Source organism: Gouania willdenowi, chromosome 14, assembly GCF_900634775.1.
Source record: "Gouania willdenowi chromosome 14, fGouWil2.1, whole genome shotgun sequence".
NCBI lineage: Eukaryota > Metazoa > Chordata > Actinopteri > Blenniiformes > Gobiesocidae > Gouania > Gouania willdenowi.
The window spans coordinates 33,473,886-33,499,527 of NC_041057.1; the positions used below are offsets into that span (position 1 = coordinate 33,473,886).

General features: G+C 39.3%; 2 protein-coding genes across 9 annotated transcripts in view; both read left to right on the plus strand.

Moving 5' to 3' along the window:
- The window catches only part of dlg2 (discs, large homolog 2 (Drosophila)), a 119,037-nt gene extending 111,799 nt beyond the window's left edge, over nt 1-7,238 (plus strand). For all 7 annotated transcript variants that reach the window (XM_028466275.1, XM_028466278.1, XM_028466279.1 and 4 more), the window contains 4 exons: nt 3,113-3,285; nt 4,436-4,545; nt 5,934-6,025; nt 6,515-7,238. In XM_028466275.1, the coding sequence (XP_028322076.1) occupies nt 3,113-3,285; nt 4,436-4,545; nt 5,934-6,025; nt 6,515-6,621 (482 nt within the window). In that variant the 3' untranslated portion in view covers nt 6,622-7,238. The remainder of the gene's footprint in view (nt 1-3,112; nt 3,286-4,435; nt 4,546-5,933; nt 6,026-6,514) is intronic.
- A 6,570-nt stretch (nt 7,239-13,808) lies between these two features.
- The window catches only part of bbx (BBX high mobility group box domain containing), a 46,055-nt gene continuing 34,221 nt past the window's right edge, over nt 13,809-25,642 (plus strand). For both annotated transcript variants that reach the window (XM_028467369.1, XM_028467373.1), the window contains exon 1: nt 13,809-14,008. The gene's annotated coding sequence lies outside the window, so the exon portion shown is untranslated. The remainder of the gene's footprint in view (nt 14,009-25,642) is intronic.

Below are 25,642 nucleotides of genomic sequence, written 5' to 3' on the forward strand. Positions count from 1 at the left end.
AAAATCTGCAGCCCACTTAAGATGAACTGCTGCGTATTTAGCCCCTGAACGAATTAGTTTGACACCCCTGCATTAAGTGTTAAGTACTCTGAATAATATCTGAATAATATCCACTGTTATCCAGGAAGTTTAGTATTATTTGGGCCATAGTATATAGTCATCTTAAAGATGGAAATCCTTGTTTTGATTGGAAATAAAATGGTGGAAAAGGTGTTTTAAAAACCAATTGCAAATTAGAGTGGGCAACAGACAAAGTGGTAAAAAGGGTTCAAATTTGCAATATTGGATTAATTAGTTTAACCTTGCAAATAATGGGCATGACAATTGTGAATGTGGTTAAATTGGCAAAGCATGAAATATCTTTTAATTCATATTATTCAAAAAGAAAACTTTCTGGAATTAATATATGCAAGTCAAGGAAACATCAAAGTGATGAGCAGACGCCTTTGAAGAGGACTGGTAGTGGAGAGTTGAAACATGTCAGGAGATCAAAGTCAATTTCCCTATAAAACAGTTGTCTGAATAAATGAAAACATAACATATGAAGAACAGGTATATAGAGAATATTAGGGATCATTTGTACCTTTTCTACCTGAAAACTCTTCCTTTGAGGTTAAACTGGATGACACTATAGTTCATCCATGTTAGACAGAGTGTTTAATATCTGCATGTTACTGCCTTCACTTCCTCATCCATCCAACTGTAAGCTTCATACAGGACCCTCCTACTCCTATGTGCATGGTCTTTGAAGCAATGCCTGTTTTTATTCACTTCGTTTTTTTTGCTTTTTTGTTTTGTTTTCAATTCACCTTTTTAACCATAAAAAGCTGCTAACAATTCAGGGTTCCAAGGTAAGTGTGTCTATAGAGTCGTCATTTCACCCCTTCTTCATAGTCACAGTCTTCCCACTTCTACAACAACTACTTTAAAGGGGACATATCATGGTTTTAAATCCTTCCTTTTTACATATAAATCATACAGTTGTGGTCTATATAAAGCGGAACTGCAATGCTTGGGTCTGAATTCCTCATTATTATAGCTCCACCCCTTTTCTACCCATTTTCTGATGTGCTTCTGAGAGAAATGCATTTTAATGCAGTCTTTTCAAAGACAAAAACATCAAAATGAAATGACTAATGAAAACTTTAGACTTAAATTAAATCACGTAGGCCATATCATCAAGGATCTAAAACGAGCACACAGCGCTAACATATGAAGACGGTGCAACTGCTAATGCTAACAAAACAATAACAGGGACGTCTTATCATCACACTTTTTAGCGTTATTTACAGCTTACCGAAGTGCTCTGTTCATCGTCTCCAAAGATAGAAGGAATTGAACCCTCAATCAGACAAAGTCTTTCTGTAAATCCTTCTTTATACTGGTGGAGGTTGATGAAGCAGTCATCATTGAAGTGCTTCACGCACACTAAAATGACCTTACCCACAGATGTGGTACATTTCTATAAAAAATAAAACTCAACCAGACACTTTGAAAAGGTTCTGATGCTGGGAGACGGTGTAATGAAGCGTGTGGGTTACTACATCCAACAACCCAACATTTTGACTTATCCTCTCGTAACTTCTGCATCCTTGAGCTTGGACTACAAAATAAAAGCGAGAAATAAAAATGGCGGATTGCTCGAAGTGTTGGGCCTGGAGTTGATGTCCTAATTTGGCAGTTCCGCTGCAAATACTGTGATGTAATAGTTCAAAAACGTAATAGAGAATAGAAAAATTGAAACAGATTGAAAAATATGAGCAAAACAGAATATAAAGATATCTACGGAGCACCTGAAGAGACTAATTGGATTTTTTCTGTACTTCTAAACACTCTAAATATACAACAAAATGCATTTAAGGGCTAAAAAAGTGGATTTAGCATGATATGTCCCCTTTAACCTTTATAGGTGGAGCTTTAAATTAGGATTGATGTTGTTTTATTCAATACCTGATTTTTTATCATAGTGCAATATTTTTCCTCTACTGCTGCTTTAAATGCTTGACAACTTGGTTTTTCATCGACACCAAAATAATATACAAATAAACAGTGTTGGTCCAAGTTTTCACAGCACTTTAGTTCAGTGGTTCTCAACCTTTTCAGCCTATGACCCCAAAATAAAGGTCCCAAAGAGCAGGGACCCCCACTGTAGCTGAAGGTGGTTGAACACAGACATGAACATTGAAGAACAGTCATGTGGAGACAGGACCATCTATAAGGGGGAATAAAGGGGAGAGATTTTTGGGGTCCATCCATAAAGTCAGTAAAATGATGGTCCATTGTTCTATGAATCTGTGATAACCACATTTATTTATTCATCTGAATAATATTCACTGTTATCCAGGAACGTTTATTATTATTATAGTCATCTTAAAGATGTTAGAGGTTAAAAGTGACAATATTGGGTCAACATATGCAACATTAGGTGAGGAAAGTGGTGGAAAGGGTTTATAAGTGGAAAAAAGTACAGAAAAGGCATTGAAATTTAATGGAGAAGTGGCAGAAATGTTTTAATTAGAAACAAAATGGGTTAAAAGTGGCCAAAAGGTGGTATAATTGGGTTTTAAAAACCATAAAAATGAGTTAAAAGTGGTAAATTGGATTGGGCAAAAATGATCAGAAAAAGTGGTAAAAAGCATTCAAAATGACAATATTAGAGTGGTACTTTAAACTTTCAAATAATGGGCATGACAAATTGTGAATGTGGTTAAATAAACATGACATATGGTGAAAAGAGGTTAATATGGCAATAATGAGTCAACATATAACGTGACATTAGGTGGAAAAGTGGTGGAAAGGGTTTAAAAGTGCTGAACACAGAAAAGGCATTAAAATGTGATGAAGTAGCAAAAATGGGAGAAATGTAGCAAAAATGCATTAAAAGAAGCAAAAATATGGCAAAAAAAGTATAAATAAGCAAACATGGGCTCAAATTGTTTCTTCTGACAATCTCGCAACCCTAAATGGGGTCCTGACCCCAAGGTTGAGAACCCCTGCTTTAGCTCCCTCCACATGCTGCTGAAAAAGCTTCTACTGTATTAAGTATCTGATTAAGAAGGTCCTTCATACTCATGTATTAATGTATATTAATAGTTTACACCTCTCACTACAGACACCACCCGACTAAGGAGGGACTACGAGGTGGATGGGAGGGACTACCACTTTGTGAGGTCCAGGGAGCAGATGGAGAAGGACATCCAGGAGCACAAGTTCATTGAGGCGGGACAGTACAACGATAACCTGTACGGAACAAGTGTCCAGTCTGTGAAACACGTGGCAGAGAGGGTGAGGGGGCAATTAGAATTGTAATTCAGTAATTGATAATTATTTACAATTATGATGTAATTATAATTGTAATTGAAATTTGAAAATATTTGTTGCTGATGTAATCATAATTAAATTGTAATTTAGTTCAGATAATGATATGTATACTATACTAATGCTAGGTTAATGTTATTACTAATGCTAGGCTAATGCTAACATTGTGCGAAGGCTAAAGTAGATTAATGCTATCTAATGCTATGTTAATGCTATCTAATGTTAATGCTAGCTAATCCTAACTTATGCTAATGTTTATGCTAATTAATGTTAATGCTAATGTTAATGCTAATGTTAATGCTAATGTTAATGCTAATGTTAATGCTAATTAATGTTAATGCTAAGCTAATTCAGTGTGACGCGGGCCATCAGCTGCATCCTCACTTGCCTTTTCATCAGTAAATGCAAATATTCTAGTTGACTTTGTAATTGTAATTGGCATGGAAATTCTATAAAAGCTGTCAATTACAATTTAATTAAACGCAAAACTAGAGAACCATGTTACATGTTACTGTGGATTACACATATGTAGTTAACAATTATTAAAATATGTTTCATATCAAGTTTTCCCACTCAGTTCTAGTCTGGAGGATCATTTTACCGATGGAATCTATGGCTATACTGACATAAAAGGCTCAGAATATTACACCAAAAATATTAATACCAATATTTTCATTGATAAGGAAGCATAACAAGGAAACCAAGAGATGAAAAACACATTAGATGATAAAGAATATATTTTTAGTGTATTTTACAGCTGATTTAAGACCCGTTATCATAATAGATGGTAATGGAAAGCTAACACAAGAGGCATTTTATAGGGTCATTTATTTCAGGCTCAGTAATTGTGATTAATTGTAATTGAACTTTAGTTATTGAGAACGTAATTTTAATTAACTTTCACGAGAAAAATTATAATTTTAATTTTAATTGTAATGGGGAAAAAAGCCTGTCACTTTCATTATAATTGAGTTGTAATTGAACATAAATAATTGAAGACATAATTGTAATTGAAAAATGTAATTGACCCCAACCCAGCAGCTACCCACAGACTGAACTGTGGCTAGAAATGTTTGTTTCCTCACTTCCTCTCTGTGTGCGTGTGTCGTCCAATCAGGGGAAACACTGCATCTTGGACGTGTCTGGAAATGCCATCAAACGACTCCAAGCGGCGCAACTTCACCCGATCGCAATCTTCATCAAACCAAAGTCCATCGACTCTTTAATGTTAGTGTTCTTCAGTTTTTAATCCAAATCACTTGTGATGATAACGGGCTGACGTCATGCTTTATGCTTTAAAAATGGTTTGGAGATTAAAGTTGATATGGATTATACACGACATGGACAGATACTTCAAGTGAATAAACAGAACTTGAGTTGAGATGATGTATCTGTAGTGGAAATGTATGTAACAAAAAATGTGTTTAATGTATTACCAATAAACAAAATATGTGCACCGCTTAAAAAAACAAACAACAACACATTAAAAAGAATTTTTAGAACTATTTTATAGCTTTGGGTTTAAAATATGAGCAGCCGCCATATTGGACAGGATATGATGCACGTTTTTTGATTCCCATTAGCTGTTGCTAGGCAACAGTGTTCCAATGGTCTACAGTTTTTGAACAATAGTGAAGTATAAAGCTAATAGTTAAGGGCTATAACAGAAAACCACATTCTTTTGCATCGCTAAACCAAATAACGACACTAAGTCAGAGTTATCCAGACGTTGGCTCTATATTATTAGTGCGGGATACACACTAAACGTTTCTGTTGGGACCAAATTGAGTGATATGTGTGGACCACTTCAAGCTGAGCTGCTATGAGAGGGATCTGTGGGCTACGTCAACAGAAGTCCTTCACAGAAAGTCCTTGAATGTAGCTTGTAAACGTACTTGTTCAGAGAACTAAGTTTCTGCTGACAGGGGATACTATGGGGGGGGGGGGGTCATGACACTAACCACACAGATTGTTCCCTCATATTTTCTTATAGCTATTATCTGTTCATTAGGGCTCCATCAGGTGCTGATCCTCATCACATCCTCCCGTCTATGAACAGATGTCCTTTCACGCAGCTTTCATCACAGTTTCTAACAATATTTGTTCACTTCCAACACCTAACTACTCAGCCGTGGCTCGTTTCTACTGCTAACAACAGCTCAGTTCGTTAGGCTAATTCTGCATGCTGAAGGCAAACAAGAATCAGGAAGTTGGTGAGAAAGGTGATATTTCATCCTTTCCTAACATACAACCTGGATGCTGCACTTTAATCACTGAAGGAGAGGATGCCGATAGACATTTTGTTTTTTAGTAATACATTAAACACATGTTTTGTTATATACATTTTCACTCCAGGTATCCTTTAAAGACAATGCCAAAGTAGGGTAACTAATATCTATGGTTTACAGGAGATGCTCCAAGTCACTGATGAACCAATACTACAGTAACATGACTCAGCAGAAGTTCATGTTTTCACAAGTATTCATTATAGCTAGAAATTAATTATTTCTTATTGCTAAGTAAAACACCAACTAACATTTTTGTATATAGTTGTAGTGTAGAGGAAGAGAAAACACAGTAAAGTGTGTGCGTGCACGTGCGTGTCTTCTGTGCAGGGAAATGAACAAGAGGTTAACGGAGGATCAAGCCCAGAAGACGTTTGACCGAGCCATCAAACTAGAGCATGAGTTTGGTGAATTCTTCACAGGTAGAAAACACATCTTTACTTTATTTTAGCCACGATTGACAGATTAGGGTCAATTACATTTTTCAATTACAATTACGTCTTCAAATATCCATGTTCAGTGACAACGCAATTTTGATTACGTTGACCAGCATTTTTTCCATTTACAAGTAAAATGATTATTTTCCTCTGAAAGTCAATTACAATTACATTCTCAATTAATAAAGTTAAATTACAAATGACCCCAAAAAACTTAACCTTCTTCTTGTGTTAGCTTTCTGTTAGCATCTCTTATATTTTGACCCATATCTTAAATCGTCTGTAAAATACACAAAAAATATTATCTATCATCCAATTTGTTCATAATGTTAAAATTTTGGTGTTAATATTTTGGTTTGGTTTTTGTCATTAAAGCTCTTGATTTCTCGAGGTGATAAAGGACGTGAATCTGCTGTTATGATTGTATCTAAATGTAAAGTATAAAGTTGACACATGGTTTGCTTTGTTTTGCAGCTTCCGTTCAAGGAGAAACTTTAGAGGACATTTATAACCATTGCAAACAGGTGATTGAGGAGCATGCTGGACCCTTTATCTGGATCCCCTCCAAAGAGAAACTATAATAACTTAACCCCCCCCTCGCTCGGAGGGACTGTGGACTGATAGCATCTGGTGATCAATGGACATCCTACTGACACTTGTTGTGAATACACGTTTTCATTTTCATCTTAATCTCCTTTTTTGTATGACTGCTTTAATGTTTTTTTCCTCTTGAATGTTTGTGAATGTAAGCCACGAGAACCATCTGTATATATGTTAATTTATTTTGTTATTTATTTGTCCAAAAGTGTGAAAAGTAAATAAATGCAGGACTCGTGGGGTGTCCAGGTTAGCTCCACATGGATGCTCGTACGGAGAGGTCTAGGCTTTTTTATTTGCACTCAGAAGCAAAGGCGGGACTTCATCTCTGACATCGACCAATCGCGCTGCAGCTCTGCTCACAAACTGCTTCAGTGTTTGGTCCGACTTTGTCACCTGAAGACAGGTCTGCTGTATGTTTGTTTACACTGACACAAATGAGACAAAAAAAGTGTATTCACTGTGGATTTCTCTCTTTGCCATGCAGTTGTTGCACAAGTAAAGACAAATAGGCTTTGGAAGAGCTGCACTGTTAAAAACGGAACATTTTATGATGCTACGTTGGCCATTAAGTTAAAAAAAAAAAGCACAGAATATTTCTGACGAGCCAAACACTGATTAAAGGGTCGTTTTCAGCACCAAGTGTTTTTTTTGTGTGTGTTTTTGCGCGGTTCGACAGTGAAGTAGCTCTGCTCTGAAGGTCTCAGTGGTTTTGGACGACATTGTGTTGCCAGAGAATGAGCTCCTCAAACATACTGTAAATACATTGTACAGGGTTTTCGGGGCCTGTTATTCCCTATCCTGGTTCACATCAAACAAGCAACCCCTCATTTACCAAAAAACATACATACTCTATTCTTTGGCCTTGGGAAGAAATCGGTGTAAAGAATACGTACAAAAACTGCGCAACTTAATGTTTAACTAAACCCAAGGTTTTTGCTGACCTGTCACTAGGGGGAGTTATGTCACGCCCAGTCTATACAGTACAATTTTGAAATCTCTGCTACCGGAGGGACGTGCCCTGAACTGAACACCTCACCAGGGAGGCATCCGGGGGACACCCTAATCAGGTGCCCGAGCGACCTCATCTGGTTCTTCTCAATGCAGAGGAGCAGCAGCTCTACTCCGAGCCCCACCCAGATGATTGAGCTATCGCTAAGGAAGAGTCCAACTAGCCTGGCGATAAGCCACACCCACTTCCTTAATTTTTGTAAAAAAGTGGTTATGGTACAGCAATACCGCCATTTCTGCTGACTTCCTCAGTTTGAAAGGAATTGAGCCAATCAGAGCTGTACAGAAAGAACGTCATATCTCCTGCACCAAACAGTGTCAAAACAAACGTTCAGAGCTGCTGCTCTGTTTTAAAAGACCTGGATGAATATCATTGAAACCACAACAAGCTCTGTTTAGGGTAAAAGATTTACACTTGTCACGCTACGGTTGTCAGGTCCGCTCTTCGTTTGATTGGTTACTCTGTGCGTGTTTGTCCCGCCCTGCAGAACTCAAACGCCTTGTGAGCACTTCCAGACTAATCGCTTGTATTAAATATTGGATAATACAAGGAGATTAGGATGGATTCCAGGCTAGAGCCCAGCCACCCTACGGAGAAAACTCATTTCAGCCTCCTGTACTCGCAATCTCGTTCTTTAGGTGAAGGTAGGAAATAAGATCGACCGGTAAATCGAGAGCTTTGCCTTTCGGCTCAGCTCCATCTTTACCACGATGCATCAGTGCAGACTCCGCATCACTGCGGACACTGCACCGATTTTCCTGTCGATCTCTCGATCCATCCTTCCCTCACTCGTGAACAAGACCCCGAGGTACTTGAACTTCTCCACTTGGGGCAGGATCTCATCCCCAACCCAGAGAAGGCACCCCACCTTTTTCCGGTCGAGAACATAGACTCTGATATAGAGGCGCTGATTCACATCCCGGCCGCTTCACACTCTGCTGCGAACCGATCCATTGAGAGTTGAAGATCACAGCATGATGGAGCCAATAGGACCACATCATCTGCAAAGAGCAGTGATGTAGTGTAAAAAGCAGTGAGTCCACCAAACCGGACCCCCTCAAAGCCTGGCTGCACCTACAATATTCTGTCCATAAAAGTTATGAACAGAATCGGTGACAAGGGGCAGCCTTGGCAGAGTCCACCCATCACTGGAAACGAATCTGACTTCCGGCATTGCAGGCCAAGCTCTGAGACCGGTCATAAAGGAATTGGACGGTCTGTATCAGGGAGTCCGATACCCCATACTCCCAGAGAACCACCAACAGGAATTCCAGAGGGACACGGTCGAATGCTTTCTCCAATGATGGTTTAGAGCTGGTCCATAGATCTGCCACTAGGATAAAAACCGCATTGTTCCTCATGAATCTGAGGTTTGACTATCTGGCGGACCCTCCTCTCCAGTACCCTGAATAGACCATACCAGAGAGGCTGAGGAGTGTGATCCCTCTGTAGTTGGAACACACCCTCCGATCCCCCTTCTTAAAAAGAGGGACCACCACCCCGGTCTGCCAGTCCAAAGGCACTACCCCCGATGTCTTTGTGATGTTGCAGAGTCCTGTCAACCATGACAGGTCACTATAGCTCTCTATTCACAGTTCTCCCAGTCCAACCTACTCACTACAGATTGTATAGTCCACAGGTGACAGTTCTTCAGATTCTCATTCTCAGCCAATTGCAAAATTCTATTGTAATAGCTGGGTTTCAACCCATAGAGGGCAGTCACAAAATTCCACAAACTAAAAATACTTTGACTTAGATGTTGACAGTTGGACTAGGATCAATCAACAGCACTGTTTAATACCCAAACACTTTAGTTTTCAGCAGAAAAAAAATCTTTTAGGGTTTAGTTACTCTTTGGGCCTATACTACAAACCTAGATAATTATATCCTGGATTTATCTCCGTTAGCTGGTTTCAACTACCCAAACATTGTTTGTCAGACAGAAGCTGTCCTACGAATCTTGATTACAACTCGCTAAGTTAAGCGTCTTGATTTCAGCCTGGCTGACAGAGGAGGAGATTACAGTGGCAGACCAATCACAATCACGAAGAAACTCGAGAGCAACTAACGTCACAATTGAGGAATAATTCTTGAAAAACATGAAGTATTAAAATCCTTAATTCAGACCAAAAAAAAAACACTGTTGCTACAGTAAAAGCAGCAAGTAATTAATGCGGGAATTGATGAGTGTTAATGATTAAATTAGTGAGATTATACATGGAGAATAAACAGACACTCTGATCAGTTTCACTTTCTCTTTTACCTTGTCTGTGGCTCTATTCATACAGACCAGCCTACATCATAAGGTGGAATACATTTGTATTTTATATTATCTTAAAGGACTGAGGCTCTTTGCATCACCACAGAATACATGAATGAATTAATTAATTTATTGGTCTGAAAGCATCCAAAGCATGCAGGCCTTATCAGCTGACTTATTTAACTTTATCAGTTCATCAGATATAAATCTGTTTCCTAAAGGATGTTATTGGTAAATGAAAGGATTGCATCGATGTCTAAATATTCTTTCCTGTCAGCGTAACATCAGATCCACACAGTGACTTGTTCACACATCACCTTTTATTAGACAGGTCGTTTTCTAAGAGAACGGATTGGTCAGGAGGCGGGACTTTAGCACTTGCTAACATCCTAGCCAGAAGATAGTCATTCAGCCTAAGTTACCATGGTGATTTAGCTCCGTAAGATGTTAGCGAGCTTTGTAGTCCAGCACACACTGATTAAATCCCGGAAGTTAGCACGATAAAAGGTAATCTGGCTTCGTAGTAAAGCTCCTTTAAGCTTAAACTAGGGCCACTTCAAGTTCTTTGTCTCCACAATGACTCACCAGCAGGTAAAATGGTCACCAGTTGATCGGGGACACCTGTATGTAACTGTATCTTTGTTTGATAATTATTATATACTACAATACTGCATTTACGCTTATCGAGGGAACTTCAAGATCAACTCAGTGTTTTCTGTTCTACCACGCTGGTTAACCTCTTACTGGGGGTAGATCACCATGGTAACTTATGCTGAATGTCTAACCAGGTTTTGTTCTGGGTAAGAGATCAGCGAGTATCTAAGCCCCGCCTACTGACCAATCAGTTCTCTTAAATGACCTGTCTGTTCTTACCAATTTAAGCTTTTCTTGCAAATATTCTTAAATTGTCTTATAACCTCTCGTGAGAAACTGAATTAATTCATTCATATACAGTACTTCTACACACGCTGTTCACAAAGCTAAGAACAAAATACTGTAACGTATTTGTAGATTCTCTGCCCACCTGCCCATACATTCAACCAAAGAGGGGTTTAATGTGAGGTCAGTTAATATAGGCTGTTAAATATAAATTATGTGAAGCATATAATGTAGGCTAACTGAGCTCTATACAGAACGCACTATGTCCCTCCCTTTTAAAACATCTGGTCTGTAATACATTTAAACTGACTGATCAGAGTCCATTTATTATTTATATTATTGTAAAATCTCACAAATTTTTGCATTAACAGGCTGCTATTTTCTGCCAGCATTCCTTCCTTCCTGCCTTTGCTGCAGCAACAGTGTTGCTTTTGGCCTGAATTAATGATTTTAATTCTTCATGTTTCTTTGATAAAGTGAGTCAATGTGTTGATAACCAGCTTTGTAACAGCTCTGGATTGGGATTCTCTGGTTGTCAACTCAGCTAAAGGACACAAATCCTGGATAAGTAAACCTAGCTAAGGAAGACCTATCTTGGATAAGTAAACCTAGCTAACGAAGACCTATCCTGGATAAGTAAACCTAGCTAACGAAGACCTATCCTGGATAAGTAAACCTAGCTAACGAAGACCTATCCTGGATAAGTAAGACCAGCTAACGAAGACCTATCCTGGATTAGTAAACCTAACTAACGAAGACCTATCCTGGATCAGTAAGACCAGCTAACGGAGACCTATCCTGGATAAGTAAACCTAGCTAACGAAGATCTATCCTGGATAAGTAAACCTAGCTAACGAAGACCTATCCTGGATAAGTAAACCGAGCTAACGAAGACCTATCCTGGATCAGTAAGACCAGCTAACGGAGACCTATCCTGGATAAGTAAACCTAGCTAACGAAGATCTATCCTGGATAAGTAAACCTAGCTAACGAAGACCTATCCTGGATAAGTAAACCTAGCTAACGAAGACCTATCCTGGATCAGTAAGACCAGCTAACGGAGACCTATCCTGGATAAGTAAACCTAGCTAACGGAGACCTATCCTGGATAAGTAAACCTAGCTAACGAAGACCTATCCTGGATAAGTAAACCTAGCTAACGGAGACCTATCCTGGATAAGTAAACCTAGCTAACGGAGACCTATCCTGGATAAGTAAACCTAGCTAACGGAGACCTATCCTGGATAAGTAAACCTAGCTATCAAAGACCTACCCTGGATAAGTAAACCTAGCTAACGGAGACCTATCCTGGATAAGTAAACCCAGCTAACAAACACAAATCCTGGATAAGTAAACCCAGCTAATGAGCAGATATCCTGGATAAGTAAAGCTTCGTAGTATAGGCCTCAGGTAAGGTTTCAACATGAGGTTTGCTGGCTTTATTGCACCAACACTTACACATTTGACGGTCTTGTTGTTCCTGTCAGATGTTGCAGGGAGCTCTCTTGACTGTGTATTAGGTGGTCGAGGGTTATCTTCTGATCGAGAGGTTGGGGGTTCAATCCCAAGACTGCCTGACTATGTGTCGATTGTCAAAGTGTCCTTGGTGAAGACACTGAACCCGAAGTCGCTCTCATTGGTCAACTAGCACCTTGCATGGCAGCTCCGTCCCACTGGTGTGTGAATGAGCACTTTGCAACTACTTTTGTGGTAAAAAAAAAAAACAACAAAAAAGCAAACTATAAATCAAGTCCATTTACAAAACAGGTGTGATTAATCACCCACAGCGTCCATCCCTGAATCACCTCCCCCTATCCTATGACAGTCTATGCAATTAAGTCAATATATGATGCAATACAAGTACAAATAAAAGTAGCTCAGTTAAATAGTACCTAAAGTTACTAGTTACTTTCACCCCACCTTTATTTTTGGTAATAATCTGGTTTCCCTGCATACAGTAAACATCTCATGTATAAACTTAAAAAGGAAGAAACCAAATCTTGCACATTTGGAACTTTATTTATTTTCCACAAAAGCATCTGTCTAAAACAAAAGGTTATTTTTTTAAATAAAATAACACCAATGAATCAAATTAAAAATGGCTGTGATTCAGTGGTAGAATGGGTTGTCTAGTAACCAAAAGGTAAGGGGTTCAAATCCCACTCTGTCCAAGTCATTGTTGTTGTGTAGGCGCGAAATGGCAACCACGCTTCTGTCAGTATGCCCCAGGTAAGCTGTGGCTACATGATAGCTTACCTCCGCTGGTATGACTGATGTGAGTGACTGGTGTAAATGAATAATGGTTTCTGTGACGCGCTTTGAGTCTCATTGAAAAATGCACTATATAAATCCAAGCCATTAGTAATAATAGGTAGAAACCACAACCTGAACCAAAGAAACTGGCACAACTAAGAACATATGGATTATGTTCAATGTGTCAATAAACGGAAATAAAAAAATAATCACAAAAAACAATATGTTCAGTTCACAGTTGGGTATAGAAATGTGATGAATGGCTTTACTTATTTTATAACATTCTTAAGTACAAGTAAAATTACTGATTTAGAAATATACTCAAAAAAAGTACAAGTACCCATAAAAACAACTCAATTACAGGAACGTGAATATTTGTATTACTTTCACTTCTGCATATCATCATCATATGGTTGATCTTTTTCTAGCTTTTAGAGATTTGTATGTTGACTTAGTGTTTTTTTCTCCTTCAAATAATTGAGTCATCAATGCAATAACAGTATATTACGAAAAATGTTGGAAAAATAGTCTTAACTATTAATATTATTGTGTTCATGAGCAAAAATGTGGGCTCTATAGCCTGCTGGAAAACAGAAAATAAAAACTTCATTAGATCATCATTAAGCAATAAAAACATTGAATGTCGCCTGCTAATAGCTAAATACAAGAGGAAATATGACGGAAATATAACTACTCGGTTACGTCTCGGATGTTGACAAATTGAAGCCCAATTTTCTCAAGTGTTCATGGACTAATTCTGACTTTAAGCTCGACGTTAAACCGACGTCTGTGATTGGTCAAGCCAAGCTGTCAATCACAAACCGTCCAATCACGTTCAGCGTTGAACAACGGGGTGGATGTTTAAAGCGTGGACAGACTCTGCAAAAACAATGGTCGAATTCCATTCAACGGCTCTCTGAGAGACACCGAGCGGTGAATGGGACCGAGCTGAGCTTCTTCTTTACGGGTACGTGTTTCTAAAATGTCGGTATAACAGTGAGTGTGTCGTCATGTTCACCAACATCCAGGAAGTTTGTAACGAGCCGCCGCAGAGCGGAAAATCGGCCGGTCAGTTGACCGGGATCAAACCGGTCTGAGCCACCGTTAAATCCACCTTTAGCTTCGTTTATTACACCGGGTTTTAAGCGTTGGACCGAGTCTGGGGGGTGTCAGTAGGAAAGTCTAGCCGGGTTGATGGTGTGGACAGGGACCGGGGCAGAGGAGGGGGGGAGGCGGGGGGTAGGTGTCGCTGAAATGAAACCTTTTTCTTTCTTGTATTTTTACAACATGAATGACTGACTGAGCGGATGTGTCTGACACATGGAACGCCTTATTCCAGTGGAACCAACCCGTCTCCTGTGTCGTCTTCGCTCACAGTGTGTCATTCATCATCAAGTGCAGCGTTTGTGTACCACCGTCAAGCTGGCGCACGTGACACCGACTACTTCCGTTTCGCACCGAAAACAAGCGGTTGGTCGAAGGATTTTAGCTGCAAGTCATACTACAGTAATTCTAACCAAAGTATTTATGTGTTGTCTTCAAACAGTGATTTAATACGGAATACTTTGGCGCACACACAAAATATTTTTTTCTAAATGATCAAGTTATAAAAACAACAAAACAAATGTCATAATTTCAAGATGAACATTTACTACTGTTTTCTAGACTACAAAGCTGGATTTCCTCTTGTAGCTCTAACTTCCAGGATTTATTTGATGTGGTGTACTACGACGCTGGCTAACCAGCGGGGTATTCCAGAAAGGACGTTCAACAAACTCTGAGTCTATTCATAAACTCTGGATCAACATAGCCCGCGATGGGAAACTGAGTATCCAATTCCATTACAGCTGGTATGAACGTGAAGTGGGTCAAATTGATCCGGTGTTGAGTCAAAACCGTGAGCGGAGAAGACACCTTCAGTTTAAACTCTCAGATGGTAATTATGGCCCCTCATGGTTGACCAATCTCACTTTGTCTTTTATTTCTTTTACATTAACTGGACTGACTGCAGCAGAGGTTTCCACAAGAACTTTGTTTTGGTTGACAGTTTCTGGTCATGTGACGGCAGACGCTGTTGATTGGATGGTGTCTCTCACGTAACTGCGACCGCATAACGCTGAAGAGCGGTGTTGGGCAAGAGTGGACAAGTATTAGTTTAAAGATTACTGAATTATGGATTATTGCTGGATCAGAGGGGATCCTCCGTTCTAAACGTTACTTAAGCATTATAGTTATGATTACAATATTTTGGTTGTTAAAGTGGTGCGATGGGAAAACGGGACATTGCTATTACTGTTCTCAATGATCACTGATCATCGGGAAAGTAAGCATGTTTGTGTATAAGGTGGATGTTTGTGTGTGTGATCTGCTCCAGTCGGTGGCTGTCAGTGTTTGTAGTTTTGTTTGGACCTCGTAATGATCATTTGAACAATTGTGAGGGCAGTACGTATCAGATGGTTCTGTTTATAAATGTGATGGATGATATTAATGAGTTTAAATGATTTCAGTTAAATTACCCAAGAACAAGGGATTAAAGATACTGTAGCTCATATCAATATATGTAGTCTAAGAAATAAATCAATTGATTTTACTGGAATTCTCACAGGGAAATGTACATATTCTAGCCATTTCAGAAACTCATCTTGACTCTACATTTGATGATTCAACAGTAAGCATACATGGATATAGTATATACAGACATAATGGAAATGAATATGGAGGTGGGGTTGCTATATACTGTACGTTCAAGATCACATACCTGTAAAAATAAGGAGGGACCTCGTGTCAAATGAGTAGTTTGGTTGCCAGTGCACATCCCTCATCTAAAGTTTTTACTACTTGGTTGTTGCTTTAGGCCTCCTAATGCAAATTCTGTTTATTTGGATAAAATCTGTCATATGATTGACAAAGTATGTGAGTTGAACAATTAAATGTATCTTCAGGGAGACCTCAACATAATTTGGAGAGCAACTGAACAATAAGCTCTCAATAACCGATGCTTGTGATCTAACACGACTGGTAACTGAGCCAACAAGAGTGTGTGTTAAAGAAAAAGTGTCTATTTGTACGGTTGCCATAAGGACAACCCCGGGTGCTATTGGTACATTTACCAAAGGACACGTACGTAGCGTCTTAGGGTTAGGTTCTAACTCAATATCGCAATAATTTTTAGATTAAGGGTAAAGTTTAGTCTTAGTCACGTGACCTAAACTGGCCAAATAGGGTTGCTCCTTACGGATAGAATGTCGATATATTGATACAGCAACCGTACAGATGGCCACTGCCTAAAAGAAATGGGTCTAGAACTTCAACCTGCATGGATCACATCTTTACCAATTCTGTTGAACTATGCATTAAAGTAATATCATACCAGTGGGGTGTAGTGATCACAACCTGGTAGCAGTTCTAAGGAAAACAAAGGCACTTAAAGCAGGATCCAAAACACCTTATAAACACTTCAATGAAACCAAGTTTATTGAAGATGTGAGAAATATTTGTTGGGAGACGGTGCTAGAGAAAAATGATCCGGATGGTGCAGTAGAAAGTTTTAACAAACTTTTGGGGGAAATCATTAAAAAACACGGACCTGTGAAGAAGAGATCCATTAGAAGTGTTAGATCACCTTGGATTGATTATGAATTAAAGGAATGCATGTAACAGAGAGATAATGCAAAGAAAATGGCAATTAGCTCTAATTATGATTCAGATTGGCAAATTTATCGTAAGCTAAGGAATTACATAACCAAGTTGAACATAAAGAAAATTCATTACAGAAACTTGTTTAATGATATGAAGCATGACAGTAAGAAAATATGGAATACTTAAGTAATATAATGGGCAGAAAATCTAAAGTTACTCCATCATTTCTAGAATCAGAGGGACATTTTTGGTAGGCAAAAATTGTGATTTCAGATTTACTACAGTTACAGTCAGTCTGATAGAAAAATTATTATTGGGATGTAAGGAGAAGCCTGCTGGAGTCGATAATATAGACATGAAACTACGTGGAATGGTAGCAAACTTAATTGCAACCCCACTTTGTCATATATTTAATTTAAGTATAAGGGAATGTGTCTTTCCTCAGGCATGGAAAACTGCAAAAATTATTCTGTTACCCAAAAATCCTGCTGATTCATTTTGTGGTCCTAATAGCAGACCAATTAGCCTGCTTCCTGCTTGGAGTAAAATCATGGAGAAAATAGTTTTTATTCAGATACAGCACTATTTTTCAATCAATAATTTGAGCACTGATTATCAACATGCCTACAGGGAAGAGCACTCCACTGTCACAGCTCTCACTCAAATGTCTGTCAACAGACAACTTGTAGGAGCAGTATTATTAGATTTCAGTGCAGCATTTGATATTATTGATCACACGTTATTGTTACAGAAGTTAGAATGTTATGGTTTGAGTTGGACTGCAACCCAATGGCTAAAAAGCTATTTGAAAAACAGAAAACAGACAGGTTTATTTAATGAAAGTTTGTCTGAAGTAAAAGTGATGGACTGTGGAGTCCCACAGGGATGTCGTCTTGGTCCATTGCTATATTCAATATTAACTAATGGCCTACCATTGACCTTAAAGGGAGTTAAAATTCCGATGTATGCTGATGATTCAACAATTTACAAAGCAAAACCCACAATATCAGAACTCATTAGTGTTTTAAATCAGGTGCCTCAAGCAGTAGTGAAATGATTAATCGTCAATAAATTAGCTCTTAATATTACTAAAACAAATAGCATTGTATTTTGAACAAATAACGCTTAGTTATTGAAGGAACCCAAACTGAAATTACATATAAATGATGTGGCTGTAGAACAAGTACATGAAAACCAACGTCTGGGAATAATAAATTAATAGTAAATTAACTTGGGCTAAACACATTGAAAAAATAATAAGTAGAATTGATGAAGGAGACGCTCAGGTTTCCTACCTTCAAATGTAAGGGGAAGTGTCATCAATAGTTTAGTTTTATTGCACTTGGATTATTGCTCAGAGGTTTGGTCGTGCACTGCCTACGGCTGGGCGATTTTTGCCTAAAAAAAAATCTTCGATTTTTCTTTAAAAAAAAAATCTCCAATTTTTTTTTTTTTAAAGAAAAACTTGATTTTACATTTTTTTTTCAATGCACTTAAAAATGACTGCAGACATAAGATATACTGTCAAAGTGCAACTTTATTTCTGTGATTGTCCTCAAGAGTTAAAATCCATAGAACAATCCCAAAATAAAAAGTAAATGAGGCTCTGTCATTCAACAATAAAATCTTCTCTTAGCATCTCAGCATAGTGCAAAACAAAAAATGAAACATGCACGTCGCAGACATATAGCCTACTCAAAGGGTAAACAAACTTTAACAACAAAACACGTGCTGGTTAGATCTCTGAAACATTGTGCATGCTCATTTTAAGCATTTTTTGCAAGAAAGATGAGCCTGTCCACAACCTCTGGCTTGAGGCAGGCCCGGTTGCAGGTAACCCACACTAAATACCCTCTCTGAGGGGGCACTAGTGGCTGGAATAGAAATATATTTTTTAGCCAGTAAGTTTAGTCTTGGAAAGTTGGAGTGATGCAGCTTCCACCATTCAAGGGGATCTGTGTCTGGGTCTGGAATAAGCAAATACGATGCAAGCTCAGTCTCAATTTTTAATTTCTCTTGTGGGTGTGGGGTGGATGGTGCATGTTCACTGTTTTTAAAGATGGCACCCAGAGTCATTTTTTTTTTTGGTGGGTGTCTGTGTTTTCTTGAACATCAGAGGGACCAGCTTCCTCTGTGGTAGAGTTGCAGAGATCTTAGACAGCTCTTTTTTTTTTTGACAACTTCCAATTTGCTTGCACCATTGTAGGTTGTATGAAACATTGGGTCTAAAAGTGTGGCCATGTCCTCTCCTTGCGTGTGTTCTTTCCTGGGAAGTACTGTTAAGAGCTCCTCTTTTGCAGTGATATCACTAAACACCATACGAATGAAAATGCACATCTCGGCTGTGTCACTCACGTCAGTAGATTCGTCCAACTGCAGTGAGAAACACTCACAATCTCCGATGTCCTTCCACATTTGCTGGGTTACATCCTTAGCCATGGCTTCACAGTGCTGTGTAACTGTACTTCTTGACAGTTGCAGAGCTTTGATTGAAGATAATATTTCTGCCTTATTTTTAAAGTCTCGAAACAATGAGTCAGCTGCTTCAACGAATGCCTCTTTTACCATCTCTCCGTCTTGGAAGGACTTCATGTTATTAACGATGACGTGACTCACCCGGAACGATGCTTTGGTGGCAACTTTTGCTTTTGAAGTATGTTGTGTGAAAAATGACTGCTGTCCGGACAACTGGGATTTTAGTTTAATCACCTTTCTCAGCTTGCTTTTTGGCGGGAAGTCGGTGTCGTATTTTCCATGAACAGTCCGGAAATGCTGCTCCACATTTCCTTTCTTTGGTATTGCGATGGTAGACCGGCAGATGAGGCAAACGCACTTAGAAAATTACATCGTGAAAAAAAAGTCCACCTCCCATTCCGTATGAAAGTGATACGTTTTTGTCTCTTTACTTGGTCCAGCAACCCCGCTCATTTTTGATGAATATAGGCTTTCTTTAGGCTTAAAATCGGAGGTAACTCGCTGACTAGCTTGTTAGCTTTGCTGCACTTAGCGCTGTTGTTTGCGCATGCGCGGTGACCTAAAGGTCAGGAAAATTCAGTAGTCATCTGACTGGCTGCCCTGCATGTCAATCAAGTGACGGGATGGCTGATAGGCTGACCTTTAGGTCACCGCGCATGCGCAAACAACGGCGCTAAGTGCAGCAAAGCTAACAAGCTAGTCAGCGAGTTACCTCCGATTTTAAGCCCTCGCTTTTTTTTTTTTTTTTTTTTTAAAGGATTTTTTTGGCTCTAGTGGCCTTTATATGACAGTTGCTTGACAGGAAAGGGGTCAGAGAGAGCAGGGAATGACACGCAGGAAAGGGTCCCAGGCCGGGAATCGAACCTGGACCCGCTGCAGGTGAGGAACTATAGCCTCTGTACATGGGGCGGGCGCTCTACCCACTGAGCTAAACACCGCCCCAGCCCTCGCTTTTTTGACGGGATGGATGATTGGCTGACATCAGCCGCTGACGTCTGTTTTTTTGATGTCATGCGATCTGCCAACACTACCTTTGCGATCGACTGGTAGATCGCGATCGACGTAGTGAGCACCCCTGGTCAAAACAATAGAATAACTTAGGACCTCAGTATAGCCAAATGGATACAGTATGTCTCAATGCATAGTTTCTTCTTCTAATCTACAGAAAGGGGTAGAATTTACTAGGGATGTAACGATTAATCGTAAGGCAGTTAAAAATCGATTCATAGGTATCACGGTTGATATCGAGTTTCTGAAAATTGAATCGCAGTACCTTTTTTAACCAGCAGAGGGCGCAAGTGTAGGCGGCGGGCGGAGTCTGCTAATACTTTCTTTCTGGCCGCCTTCTACTCTTAAATATGTTAATAAATGATTCATTACCCCTTTAGCACCAAAAGAATATCTGTAATATTACTTGAATATCTGTAAAAGTCACACTTTTCTATTAGCTCTGTCTGCTAGCATAGCTTCTCTTCTTCACTGCAAGATATCTGCATGCCAACCGACCACTGTGTTACCAGCGCCCTCTGCTGGTCCAAACAAATATGACGTAAAAGTCCAATTGTTAAGGCACAAAATACGTTTTCAGTTGCACTTTTAAAAGAAAAAGAACTATTATGCAGTTTTGTATTGTTAATTATTGAACCAGAATTTAAATTAATAGGCTTCATTTTCATTTGTATTATTCCATTATTTATTTCATTCAAGATTTATTTTTAGTTAAATTGCATTGTTTTGAATAGTTTATCAAGGAATTCTTTTGACAATGAAAAATAAAAGGAAAATAGTACAGCATTTTCTAGTTTTTTTTCCCCAAAAAAAAATTTGTCTACAGTCCCATTATGTAAAATTAATCGTGAGAGAATCATATCGTGAATCGAATCGTATCGGGAGTTGAGTGAATCGTTACATCCCTAGAATTTACTGTGGTGTCTTCAACCCTTTTGGTTTTCATTAGAATATCAGTGGAATTCATTATGGTCTCACTGTAACTTGCGTTACTGAGATTGTAATGTGTAATATGTTGTTTTTTGTTTTAGTAATGCGTTACTGAGAAAAGGACTCATTACTTTAGTAGTGTTATTTTCAACACTGCGTGATAAACTCTGTTAGTCCGTCATTTCATTTTTTTGTAGTTTCACAATGTCCGTTGATCATTTTATAGTACAAATAAAATTACTGATTTTGAAGTATACTCAAAAAGTACAAGTACCTATTAAAGCAACTTAATTACAGTAAAGTGAGTACTTCCGTTACTTTCACCTCTGTTTACAACAAACTGAATAGAATAGAATAGTCTTTTATTGTCACGGTACTTGGTGGTACAGTGAAATTTGAGAGATGCTCGCATAGAGCTACAGTACACCACAGAGCATAGAATTAAAAGACAGGAGCGAAAACAACAACAACAAGGCATTGAATATGTACAAAGATGATGAAAACCAACGTACGGCATAAAAATTTTAAAACGAGACATCGGTGACTAATTTACAGAATAAATAACAGTTTAAAGTGCTGTAGTGTTTAGTGCTAAAGTGTGTGGCAGCCGATGATTTTTTGGGCAGTGTTAATGACCCTCTGCACCGCCTTCCTGTCCTTGACTGTTGAGCCTGCGTACCACACACTCAGACAGTATGTCAGCACGCTCTCCACAGAGGAGTGATAAAAGGCCAACAGCAGCTTCGTGTCCAGATGGTTCTTCCTGAGGACACGCAGGAAGTGTAGCCGCTGCTGAGCCTTCTTGACTAGGGCCCTGAAGTTGTCAGTCCAGGAGTGGTCAGCAGCGATGTGGGTGCCCAGAAACCTGAAGGTGGTGACAGTCTCCACCTGTTCTCCATTTATGAGGAGGGGGGTGTGGTCCTGTCTGATCTTCCTGAAGTCCATGATCAGTTCTTTTGTTTTCTGGATATTCAGGGTCAGGTTGTTTGCTGAGCACCAGCGTGATAGTTCCTCTACCTCGGCCCTGTACGCTGTCTCATCCTCGCCTCGGATGAGTCCCACCACAGTGGTGTCGTCCGCATATTTAATAATGCGGTTGGTTGGGTGAGTTGAAGAGCAGTCATAGGTGTACAGGGTGTACAGTAGAGGGCTCAAGACGCAGCCTTGCTGAGTGTGATGGTGGAGGAGTGGTGGGGGCCGAGTCTGACAGACTGTGGGCGGCTCGTCAGAAAGTTTTTAATCCAGTTGCAGATGGGGAGAGGTATCTGTAATTTCAACAGTTTGGTGATTAGGATGTCTGGAATGATTGTGTTGAACGCTGAGCTGTAGTCCACGAAAAGCATCCTCACATAGCTCTTCTTATTCTCCAGATGACTCAGCGCTGTGTGAAGTGTGATGGCGATGGCGTCCTCTGTGGATCGGTTTGCCCTGTAGGCAAACTGGTGTGGGTCGAAGGTGGGAGGGAGGCAGTCTCTGATGTGCTGAGAAACTGATCGCTCCATGCACTTCATGATTACAGACGTCAGAGCGATCGGTCTGTAATCGTTTAGGCTGTCTATGGCAGGTTTTTTGGGGATGGGGACGATGGTGGAGGCCTTCAGACATGTGGGGACGGTGGCATGTGTCAGGGAGAGGTTGAAGAGTGTGGTGAGGATCCCTGTCAGTTGGTCTGCACATGCTTTAATCACAGCCCCTGGGATGCCGTCAGGACCAGCAGCTTTCCTGGGGTTCACTGCTCTTAAGTTTTTCCTCACCTCATGCTCCTGGAGAGAGAGAGGTGGGGTGCTGGAACCAGGAGGGGGCAGTGACTGCAGGTGTGTGGTGGTGGTCTCGAACCTCTGTCAGTGTGCTGCTGCGGCTGGAGGATGTGGGAGGGGGGTTTCCTTTATAGTTGGTTAGGGCCTGGATGCCCCTCCACATCTGGCGCGGGTTGTTGTCTGTCAGGTATCCCTCTATTTTATTCTTGTAGGAGACCTTGGCCTGTTTGATGCTCCTCCTCAGAATCTGAAGATGTAATCATGTATCTCTGTCAATAAAATAAAATCAGGTGTAAATCGTCTTATATATATATATATATATATATATATATATATATATATATATATATATATATATATATGTGGCTCAGGTGGTAGTGGGTCGTCCTCTGATCGAGAGGTTGGGGGTTCGATCCCAGTACCTGACTATGTGTCGAAGTGTCCTTGGGCAAGACACTGAACCCTAAGTTGCTCCCAGTGGTCGACTAGCGCCTTGCATGTCAGTCCTGTCCTATTGGTGTGTGAATGTGAGAGTGATTGGGTGAATGAGCTGATATGTAAAGCGCTTTGAGACTGTTTCAGTGTGGGGATAAAGCGCTATAAATCAAGTCCATTTACTATATTTGACTGTATTAGAATAGGAAGACATATTAAACCTGCAGGAAACCAGCCCTCGAATGGTGGAGTTTATTCCTTCTCTAAAATGTGGGCTTTCATTGTGAAAGCCCACATTGGTTTCCGTCCGTGTCCGCTCCTAATCGCTCTAGACTTTGATTGGAAATGCTTCGATATCGACAGGAACAATCGCTCAAGAATTCTCCTGTTTGTTTCGCTCTAGCGTAAGAGAAAAAGGACTTACACACACCGGAGAATGCTTGTCAAGCCAGATTTGAATGGGAACACCCACATTTCAGGGCTGCTCCACCCACAGTGCGTAACTGGGATGAAGGCGCGCAGCGACTGACTTAAGTACAGGGGGAGAATAGCGCACAGCCAGAAACAGCGCTGCTGCGCGGCTTTTTGGACTTACGCACATGGGAGAATAGAGCCCATTGTGAGCCGTGCTGGCTGCTGACCAAAGTGCACCTTTTTACTGCAATGCATGAGTGAAAGGAGTACGAAACTGGTAACATTTAAGTGAGAGGATTGACACGTGCGCTTTTAATGAGTGAGTACAGGTTTTCTTTGTTTTGAATTGAGATTTAAAACTATAGCAATGCACTTGTAACCTCACATGTGAAATATGTGCACCTATGTATGTAATCCTTCTGGTGTGATTCCTAATTTTTGCTACCCTTAAAATAAGGGAAAGGCATTCTTTATTTGATTTTGATCTATTATATACATTTCTTTAGTTAACCTGCTCTGGTATTGATATACAATTATTTGCACCACGATGTTACGCCACTGCTTGTTCAGTTACGTTTATGCATAATTTACTTCACTAAACCTAATTTGAATTAAAATACCTTGTTTTCTGCTTATACTGGCATTAATTATGAACAGTAAAATGCTTTCGTCTACTATCAATTGCGTAATTTTATATGAAATTGATAAATGATTAGATTTTACTTAACTTGTAGCTAATCTGATTATTTGTAATAGGTATTTTTTGTGATAAACACGTGTGTGTATATATATATATATATTCTTTAAACTGTGAACTAATATACTTCTTTGTTTTTATAGTGCTCCTATGCAAAGGTGTTTGGGTGAGAGGTTCATACACCCCCCAAATGGCTGAAGTACTAACAGAGAGCATCCTGTATATGATAGTCATTGATATGAGACCAATATCCATGATTGATGATGATCCAGACCTTCCATCCAGACTACACCTGACCATGCACAACTCTTTAGTTGCTTTAAAGTTTTTACCACTAGAACCAGTAAGGCAGGTTAGCAACATCTTTTGTTACTTTTTTTTTTTTTTTTAACAAACTTTTTGTTATGCGTAGTTGTTCAAGACCACCGATGCACTTTGTGTTAATTAATTAATTTATTTTTTTATTGTGATCACAATTTTTCATGTTGAAAATACAACTATTATAAATGCATTATTTTGTCCTGTCATTGTTTTATTTCCTTTCTGTAAAACATGCTGTCAGAGTACAACAGGGTCACTTTCACAGGTGTGAGGATTTACACAGGTGGGTTAAATAGTGATTCAAAAATATATGCTTCAAAACAAACAAAATAATCGTGATTAGTCAACTAATCGAAAAAATAATTGATATATTAGTTGACTACAAAAATGATGGTTAGTTGCAGCTCTAGTCACCACTGCATTGGTAGACTAACAGAGGCAATTGTGTCATTTGTGGCAGTGCATGGGGGCTCCTGACTGCTGATCTATTAATATTCTAGTTTCCAATGTTGTCACGCTGTTTTTATTTTTTTGTTTTTTTCACTTACCCTCTATGGCAATTTGCGTACCTCTGGGGGTACCTGTACCCCACTTTGGCAACTCAGGGGGACTACTGGATGTCCAATAGGGCTGGGCGATATATCAAGATATAAGATATATCGAGTTTTCTATTTTGGTGATATAGAAAATTACAATATCGCATATATATATATATATATATATATATATATATATATATAGCTTATTTTTGTAAGCTATATATATATAGCTTATTTTGTTTTAGGAGTCGCTGCTTTCACTACTTTTCAGAACAGCATTAAAAGCTCAGTTAGATGCTCGCTGAGTGTGTCCTAACTCAGACCTTCATCTAAACATACACATTAAAGAACTCACTCACATGTGCTGTCCCTTAGAGGGAAAAAGG